The sequence below is a fragment of the Eupeodes corollae genome, chromosome 1 (genome assembly GCF_945859685.1).
Source record: "Eupeodes corollae chromosome 1, idEupCoro1.1, whole genome shotgun sequence".
NCBI classification, from domain to species: domain Eukaryota; kingdom Metazoa; phylum Arthropoda; class Insecta; order Diptera; family Syrphidae; genus Eupeodes; species Eupeodes corollae.
The window spans coordinates 258,854,432-258,864,891 of NC_079147.1; the positions used below are offsets into that span (position 1 = coordinate 258,854,432).

The 10,460-nt window shown below is 28.1% G+C and overlaps 1 protein-coding gene across 1 annotated transcript; it reads left to right on the forward strand.

Moving 5' to 3' along the window:
- Nucleotides 1-1,831: 1,831 nt before the first annotated feature.
- On the forward strand, nucleotides 1,832-2,505 carry LOC129938798 (uncharacterized). The gene is made up of 2 exons (XM_056046563.1): nucleotides 1,832-1,990; nucleotides 2,140-2,505. Exons 1-2 carry the CDS (start codon nucleotides 1,913-1,915, stop codon nucleotides 2,488-2,490), a joined length of 429 nt encoding a protein of 142 aa, XP_055902538.1. The 5' UTR covers nucleotides 1,832-1,912; the 3' UTR covers nucleotides 2,491-2,505.
- The last annotated feature ends 7,955 nt before the right edge of the window (nucleotides 2,506-10,460 follow it).

Here is a 10,460-nt window from a genome sequence, read left to right on the forward strand (position 1 = left end):
CTATGACAAAAGCGGATGAAAGCAACTTGGATCGGTTAAAGAGAAAAGTTCTTCTTGTGATCTACGGTCCCGTATGTATCCAAGGGGAGTGGAGCGCATGGAAACCAATGCTCCGGCCGGAAAGTTTTCGAATCTACACCCAAAGGACAGCGCAGTAGAGGAAGACTGTGGATCAGGTGACGCGCACAAGTGGAAAGTTACCTCACCCAACTTGGAGCTAGGGACGGAGCTAGATGAAGAAGTTTATTGGGTGAGGCCCTAGTTCACTCAGGACTGTAGCGCCACCTTAAGTACGTAAGTAAGTAAATTTGCCATACAGTTCCTTTACGTCGCAAGTAAAAAAAATTAATCAAAATAAAATTATTCGGATTAAAAAATTAAATGCAAAGCAACTAGCTTAGCTTAGTTCAACATAAACCATTCCAAATTTAAATTTTAAATTTAAATTCTAAAGAGAAATGTCCACATTTTCAACTCGACGAATCGGACTGATTACAGTAACTTCCAAATGGAAACTGATACAACAATTCTTAAATTTAGTCTAATTTATTTTTGTCTAGTGAAAATTATTTAAATTAAGCATTAAACTTTCTTCAAAGTTAACAGATTTAATAAATATTTACAAACAAATTCACTATTGACTTAGTGAAATTAATATTCAGCGGGAACATTGAATATTTTCAGGGGCAACACTTATTTATACATAAATTACGCAATTTTTTAAGGTAGTGTATGATTTAGTTCACCTTTAAAACCTGCTCCATTTTCAATACATTTTACTACTTTTAAAAAACATAAGTTTATAGTTATTAGATACAGACTCATGTTAAATATAACTTGTAACATCTTAAACTAATCACTTTTATACGGTTATGTTTGTGTCAGTTGCAAAATGAATAATAAACAAAGTATACATATTAACTTTTAATAATTATTGTTAATAAATATTTATTAATTAAACAAGTTTTCCATTAAAAGCAACCCCAACTTATCAAGATTGTCCGCCGACACGGCCGGCCGTACGTTAATTGGCTGTAACAATAAAGGTCAAGTTTTGAATTTGCAATAAAAATAAAGATATTTTAATGGACAACTTCTACATTCATTTAAAGGGTTTCTAAAAACAATAATTGAAGTTTATTATATTCTGAAGTGATATTTAAGAAGCTAAACCAGCTTAGAAAGAAGTAATTTTTCTTGAATTTGTATTTATCAACTTCAAATGATTTGTATTCTACTATATCCTAAATAAATATTGAATCCTATACAAATATTTAATCTTAGATCAAACCCATTAAAAAAGTTCTACTTGTGGAATTATTGTATACTTCGATAAAATTACTACTAAAAGTAAAATGTTTAGACTTTTTTTGCAAACATTAAAACTGTAAGTACATACATTTATACTAACAATTCGAGCAAACTATTTTTAATTATAACCGTTATTAGATAAAGATTGAAAACTTACTTCATTCTAAACGCAATTTTAATTAAAAATAAAACCAAGTAATACTTAAAAAAATATAAACTAAATATTATTCAAAATGGCTAAAACGTTGTTTTCGACTCATTTTTGATTCGAATGAAACAATTTGTACAAGGACTTCAAACATAATTCAATTCTGAAGAAAAATTACTGTTAAGTTTTGATAATTGTTAATTTTTTTCTAAAAATGCAACACAATTTTTTTTTACAATAGATACTTTATTTGTGTATTAAACCAATACCTTAACTTTAGAACAACCTATACCTTCATTCTGATCATCATTTAATATTAATTAATAAATACATAAAGTTGTTTAATAACATAAATGTTATTCAGGCAAGTTTTAGTTAAAGAAAATGAATCAAATACTTAAGTCAATGTTGGAAAATACAAAGACTAGAAACGTATCTTAGTCACAAATCACAATGGATAATAAAGTGTTCATCTTACTCTTAGTTTTTATATCTATCCAAGTTTATTTTATAGAGTCCTTAAAATTACAAGTAAGTTAGTCTATTAATAATAGTGGTAGTTATATTAAATCATGTTGATTCGAATGTATAAGCATGTATGTAGTTCAGAATCAAAAAGTAAACTCAAACCAAAAAAGCATTTTAAAAATTAAGCTTCAATAATTTCATTCTTATTTCAGGATGGACTTCGGTCGTTAAGTGATGATGGTGTAAAACAAAATTGTCGTGAAAAAGAAAACGTTACAACAGTTGAATTTTCGAACTTCGATTTTGATATTAATATAATTCGAAAATCTGTTGAGAAGAATCCAAAAGAAAAATGTTACATAGTTTGTGTGTTAGAACATGGGCAGTTGATGAACGGATGTGAGGTGCTAGTGGATAATTTTTTTGATCTAGAAAAAGAATCGGTTAAAAAAAGTGAAGAATTTATACAATTTAATAAAATTAAGGAAATTCTTAAAAATAAAACAGATCGTTGTGAATGTGGATTTATGTTGTTAGATTTATTATTTACTGAAAATGTATAAAATTAAAAAAAAATATTTAATGTGTTTTATTAACTTCCCAAAGGAAGTTATTTCAATGGGTCCAATCTATCAAATTGAAAATTTTGACATCTCTGGACGTTTTAAGGTCCCTTGAATTGAAATAAAAAGAAAAGAATATTGCGTAATTGGTTTTTTCAACATAGCAGTTTCAAAAAAAAAATTTTATATTATATATATTGTGACGTGATACCAAACAAGTATATTTTTTGAAAAAAAAATAAATTTACGGCGTTTTTTTATATATCAAAAAACTGAAAAATGATAATGAAAATGAAATACGAATACGAATAAACAATGATTTTATCTCCAAAACAATTTTGTGCAACGAAAAATTACGTTTTTAACATCTGGTAAGATTTTGAGAAAAATTGAATTGACACTTTTTTTTATAAAAAATAAAAACCTTAAAAACCATTACACAAAGTTGGTAAAAATTGAATTTCGACTCAAATATCTTATCAAAATTTTGTGATATTGGCTTTAAAATACTTTGATCTTTAAAAAAATATTATTGTCAATATTCAATAAAATTTTGAGAAAAATCGAATTCACAGTCTTCTTACAAAAAAACTATACTAAAATTTTGTAAAAATTTACTTTTGACTGAAATAGCTTTTCAAAAATTAAAAATATTGTCTTTTTTTCTCCAACCGAAAAATTAAACTTTCCCAATTTCTTCTTCTAGATCGTATCCATGATTTCAGAGTTAAAGCACCTAGAAGTATTCTTTTTTATTTATTGCATTATGTCTCCCTAATAATATTCCATGTTTAGTTTTATCGCACCTAACCAGTTTTTTTTTGCAATTAAATGTTCTTAAAAACAACTTTAGTGTTTCTTTGGAATCACCAATTACAGTAGGATATGTAAGGATTTACGTTATGAGGAATATAAATAAGTTCTTAGCAACATTCTCATTTCATATCCTGCAATAGTAAAACAACAAAACCAACCTATCTGCATTGTATATTATTAATTTATCAAAAGAATGTTCAACAACTTAAAACAGTGTATACTCTTGAATGAATAATTTTTGTTCAAACCTATGCATTTTTAAAATAACTGCATTTTAGAGTCTTTGTTTAAGTCACGTGATCGTCCCAACCTTTACAACGTTACGTACTCGTATAGCTGATGCAAACAATTTTGTCGTTGTAATAAATTGTATCCGAAAACTTCTTTCAAGACAATAAATCTACCAAATGACAGTAGTTGTTGTTTCTAGGTTTGTCCTGTCATAAGAAACGGAAAAAAATAGAGTAAAATAAAGGTACATCGAAGTACCAGGATGAAGTAATTCTTTTATATGAACATTCTTCTTACGGTATACAGGTTAATATAGAAAAACACACTATAGAGAGAAAGGACTCATTGTCTGGATGTTGTCTTTCGTGAGTATAAAACTTCAAACATGAAGGAAAGTGGGACTTCCGGTGCTCAGAAAAGTTTCGCATACTTATACTAGTTTAGGTACCTTCACCAACAACTATACAACCAACCTATACTTGTTATAAACAGATAAACAATTTCGCGAAGCATGTAATAAAATGAGGTAAAGTTATTTAGTTCGTTTACTTATTCTATTTTATTTTAACTTTTAATTTAACGGTTGCCAACTGTGATTATTATAAATTTTATCAAATTATTATTATTTATTATTTGTTTTCTTTATTTCTTTTTTTATTAATTAATCCTCTCAAAGTTTTAATGTTTAAGTATTAGAATTGTACGCTTAAAAATTTGGCACCATTAGGAATTAAATACATTTTGTTTATAGTTTTTTGATATATACTTTTCTCAAATATTTTTTATTAAAAAGAAATGGGGTGACCCACACTGATAATTTCCAATTGGTGCCTTTTAGAATTTTAAAATAATACTTTTTGTAAAAAACAAAGTTCCTATTTAAAAAACTTCAGAATCTTTTCAGAAATTTCAGATTATGACTTGAAACTAATATTATCTTATAAAAAATATAGTTTTTAACAAAACACACAAATAAAAAAAAACAGCACTTAAACTTAATACAAATGTAGTAGCTGCAAACTAATTGTATCTTACAGAAAATATTGTTCTTGACATTCAATAATTTTTATAAAACTCCATCGGTCAATTTTTGCATACAAAATTAAAATCTACAAAAAAATGTACGTACAGTTTTTAAAAATTGATTCCGGTTCTCTAAATCACGTTAAAAATAGAAGATATTGATTTTAAATTAGTTTTATACATCCTATTTGTATTTGTTATGTACAAAATCAAATCTTTTACGAAATCCTACTAAAATTGGTAAAAGTAGTTTTACGACTAAAAATCTCGTTTACAAAAACTTATTTATCAAATTCAAACAGTTGTTGGTAATTTTTAAATCTTTTAGAATAATTGAACTGACAACTTTTTTAACAAAACACAAAAACCTAGAAACCTTTTAAACAAGACAAAGCAACAGACGGGATGGCAAGTTATCAGTGTGAGTCGCATCCCAGCCTCTGTTTTTTTGAAAATTTGAGCCCATGTCAGATATTAGTGTCGAGAAGAAATGTTAAAAAATCAACTGTGGGATTTTCGTAAAAAAAGTATTTATGGTTGAAAGAAAATTCATTCCAAAATTCATTTGGTATTAGTTTTTTTTTTGTAGAATATTTTGGGTTTTTAACTTTGGGAGTTGAAAGTTGAAAAGATGCCATAAAATTTATTCGTCTTTGGAGATGGTGTGCGACTTTTTTCTTTAGTCATCGTGCTAACATCTCGCTTTGAGAAGGACGTGTTTTAAGAGAGCCCGAATTATTTTATTTTTTTGAACAACTTTTTGGTAATTAATTGGGCCATGAGTGCCAGAATTTGTAAAAATTGCACCAAAGAAATCAGAAATGATAAATTTGTTGTATGCAATGGAGTTTGAGGTTGTGTTTTTGATTTTAAATGTGCAGAATTATCTGTGTACTACTTCGAACTTATAAAGAAAAAGAACGGAATAATATTTGTTTGTGATGATTGTCAAAATTTTATTAATTTAATGTCGAGACAATTTCCTGATATAAACAACAAACTTAATGAGCAAAAAAATCTTATCGAAAAGCAAGAAGAAAAAATAGAAAAAATATTAGGTCATGTTGAAAAAATTAAAGAAATACAATCCAAACAAGAAAAATATTCGGAAGTTTTAACAAAGAAATCGAACACTGACATTGTAACCAAAGAACCACCGGTACTAATCAAATCACGAAAAGAGGAAGAAAGTGAAAAAACAAAAGAAGTAGTGAAACAAACAATAGACCCATCTCTTCTCTCGATCAAAGTAAATAGTGTTTCAAATAGACAAAACGGTGCGATAGCAGTTAATTGTGCTGATGAAATATCAAGGAAAACTGTTGAAAGAGAGGCGAAAGAAAAGCTTGGTGATAACTATGTAATTACGGTGCCAAAAATGAAGAGTCCAACTATTCTTGTCAATAATATTTCAGAAAAGTGGGATAGTGATAGTTTTGCTGAAGCAATAAAAAAACAAAATAATATTGAATGTGAAGTCAGATGTGTTAAATTCTACAGTGTGTCTCAAAAGAAAAACAACATGTTTAGAGCAATTATTGAAGTTGATGGGAAAGCGTTTCATAAAATCATGGAGATCGGCAAAATCAATGCTGGATGGTATAGATATCCAGTTTATGAATATGTTTTTGTGACTCAATTGCTGGGGATTTAACCATATTGCTGGGAAGTGTTCCAAAAAAATAGTTTGTGCTAAATGTGGTGATGCTCATGACACTCGAGATTGTACATGTAATGACCTTAAATGTAATAATTGTGTCGATGCAAATAAAAAATTCGGGGTTTCATTAGATGTTAATCATGACGCTAGAGATAAAAATTGTTCAGTTTTTAAAAATAAATATCAATTAGAAAAAAACAAAGTAGAATTTTAGCAACCAGAGCATGTTCAAGCGTTGTATTTAAACATCCAAAGTATTTTGAGCAACTTCACTGAACTTGAAACAGTAGTACAAAATAACCGATTTGAATTTATAATATTATCTGAAACTTGCGTAACCTCTGAAATCGATGACAATGAATTATTTTTAAAGAACTATAATATTAACAGATGTGACAGTGAATCAAGACATACCGGTGGGGTAATAATTTTTGTGAAAGAAAGGTGGCAAACTGAAACTCTACAAGTTTTATCAATAAACAAGGATATCTGGTGGTTGTCATTAGGAGTTTTTTGTGAAACATACTCATTTATACTAGTGGCATTATATAGGTCACCAAGTTGCTCAAAAAGTGTTTTTTTGTGAAAAATTTATTGAATGGGTTGATGAACTTAATGAGCGTTCGGAAGAAATACTTATCGTTGGTGACTTTAATATCGACTGGTTCCAGTCAAATGACGTTTACAAGAAAAATATTGAAAGATATTTAAAAACAAACGGTTTAAAACAACTTGTGAATTCTCCCACTAGAATAACTAAATCTTCAAAAACGCTAATTGACTTTGCTATTACGAATTCAAAAAAAATTACGGTTAAAACTGCCCCTGATTTCAAAATTACCGATCATGAATCTGTTTTAATCAATATTAATATAAAAATAAAAAAAAGAGATTAAAAAGGAAAAGTTGACGGTGCTGAAATATAATCGAGCAAATTTTGAATATCATTTAAATTCAAGTAGCATCTATAACCTTTGTTATCTAAATGAAACGAATGAAATGAGTTTGATATTTAAAAATATTATCGAACAAACTGCAAATTCATTTATGAAAACTATAAACGTGTGTGAAGATGGATTTGAGTGGTTTAGTAACCAACTTCGAATATTGAAACATCAAAAAATTGCCGCTTATAATAAGGTCCGTTTTACAAATAATTCGAAAGATTGGTATAGTTATACAAATTTGAGAAATAATTACAAATACGAGATAAACAAAGCAAAAAGTAACTTTATTAAAAATAAAATAATCAGTTCAACTGATCAAAAATCAATGTGGAGAAATTTTAAACAATTTGTTCTTAAAAAAAAACAATCGCTAATCTCTGAAATTGTGTTTGAAGATGTAATGTGTAGTGTCAATTCAATTATAGCAAACAAGTTTAATAAGTATTTTATTGAAAGTATAACGGAAATCAATGACTCCATCCCTTATGCCCCATTCGTAAATTATATTACAAGAAACCCGATAGAGTTCACTTTTTCTGAAATACAATTGGCTGATTTGAAAAAAGTATTTGATAAAATTAAAAACAAACGAGATCCTAATTATATAAATATTAAGATTTTTAAAGACATGATCAATTGGATTGGTCCTCCATTGGTGAAAATAATAAACCAGTCTTTTAGTGATGGTCAGTTTCCGAACTCTTGGAAAGTGTCTCAAATAACTCCAATCCCGAAAGTTAAGAACTCAAAAAATGCGAAGACTTTAGACCAATTTATGCCCTCCCTCTCTAAGAAAAAGTGCTCGAAAAAGTTGCATATATTTAACTGGAATCATTTTTCGAAAATAATAAGTTGATAATTGAAAACCAGTCCGGGTTCAGAAAACAACATTCATGTGAAAGTGCACTAAATATGGTAATCGCAAATTGGAAACAACAACTCGATACAAAAACGAAAATAATATGTGTTTTTCTTGATTTAAAACGAGCATTTGAGACAGTTGATAGAGCAATTTTATTCCAAAAATTGGAACAGTATGGAGTTCGTGCTGAATCATTAAATTGGATGACCTCGTATCTGTCAAATCGTAAACATCAAACTAAAGTGAACAATTTAATATCAGAAGAAGCTGCAATCAATATTAGCGTTTCCCAAGGTTTTATTTTAGGAACATTTTTATTTAACATCTATATAAATGATATTACAAAAGTTTTAAGAAATAGTGAATGTGCATTATTTGCAGATGATGGTTTATTGTTTTTAAAATGTAACGACTTAAAAGATGGTGTAATGAAAATGCAATTCGATTTAGATAGTCTTAGTTTTTGGCTCAGAGCAAATAGATTAAAGATTAATGTTGCTAAAACCAAAATTATGATTTTAATTAATAATTTAAGAGGAGATTCTGCTGTAAATATAAAAGTTGATGGTCAAAATCTTGAAATGGTAACAGATATAAAATATCTTGGTGTTGTCATAGATAATAAGTTGACATTTAATAAACATATTGAGTATATTGAAAAGAAAATTGTTAAAAAAATAAATCTATTTAAACGAATTCGTAAAAACATATCAACATTAAGTGCAATACAAATATTTAACGTAATTATAAAACCCCATTTTGAATATTGTTCATCTGTCCTTTTTTTGTCGAATCAAAGTATGTTTGCTATTTATTTTCAAAATAAAAAACAATCTCATGCCGATTTATTTGTCACGTTTGTTAAACTAAGTTGGTAATGTGCAACCCTTTAATTTAAGAAACAATCAAGATTTTAGACTACCTATGGCAAGAACAACTGCGAGTCAGAACAGTATTTTTTACAAAGGACTTCAAGCTTTCAATGATTTACCAAGTGAATTAAAGACTGAATTAAATGTAAACGTTTTCAAACGAAAAATTATAGCGCATATAAAAACTCAGCGCAATGTATCATTATAAATGTAATTTATATTACTAGAAACATTCATATACATACATATTAAGTTTATTTAAAAAATTGTTAAATTATTTATTTCTTTGATGTTAAGCTCTCTTATTCCACTCCATATAATATAAAATTAATGTTAATTTATATCATTTGTAATCAAATAGTTGAAAAGCTAAATAAACACACATACATACATACATACGAGCCAAAACCACCTACATTAGACGATCTCAAGAGTACAATTAAAATGGAAACTGCATTAATAGATACAAACTTGCTTCGAAACGTTCAACAATCTGTTGCATATCATAAAATAGGTTTGATTTCTAAATCTGTTTTTTTTTTTAAAGAAATTTTCAGTCAAATTAAAGTTTTTAGAAATTTTAATAACATTTTTTGAATTCTTTTATTTCTTGTTTACAAAAATAAAGATTGGATTTTTTAAGACCAATATCTTACCGTAACACCAAACTTAATCAAATAATTAAATTATTTTAAAGTCAATACCTTTATCAGTTCTTGAAGTATTCAAATCGAACATCAGTTTTTAAAAACTTTTAGCAGTGTTATTCTTAGGTTCTTATTTTTGTAAAAAAAATAACTCGATTTTTCTCAAAACTTTACCAGATGTCCAAGCGTCTTTACAGCGCAACACAATAAAAGCAAACCGAATTGAAAGCTCGTTAAACAATAAACCGCGACACATTGCTCTTTGAATTTTGTGTTGAAAATGTTTTCAAATAAATTTTGCAAGATTTTTAAAAAAATCAAATTATTTTGAGTTTTTTTTTTTTTGTAATACTACTTTTGTTTTTTTTTTCTACTTTAGGGCACCTATTTCTACTAGGCTGGCCACCATGGAACACCGCACTTTCCTCCTGAATTTTGAGTTGGAAATTCGAGCTTTCCTGTTAGCCGCATATTTTATCAAAACTTTGTCGAAACTTTTCTTAGTCTTCAATGTTGGTTCGTCTTCGACCTTTTTTTCACTATGATAGTCTATGTACGTGTGAGTTCTACTGGTACAGGGTGTATGTTTGGTATGATGGTCGTTATATTTTATTATTTAAACTTTTCACCGTTATGAGAATGTTACTTTCTTCCCTTAGTTTCTTATATTGGACGTTATAGTCGTCTACTAAGGATGATAACTTGTTCAGATATATGTGTACGACGTGTAGACTATAGCTGTGGGTGGGGGAGGATAGGACATAGGATATGTGCGCGATCATTATTGTTACTGTAGCGGTTATTGTTTTTCATTCGCTTTTTAGTCTTTATAGTAAAGAGGAAAAGAGAGAGAAAGAGGTATTTTAAGATAGTGCTGTGTCTATTCGTTTATCTGCATTATGGTGCTAAGGG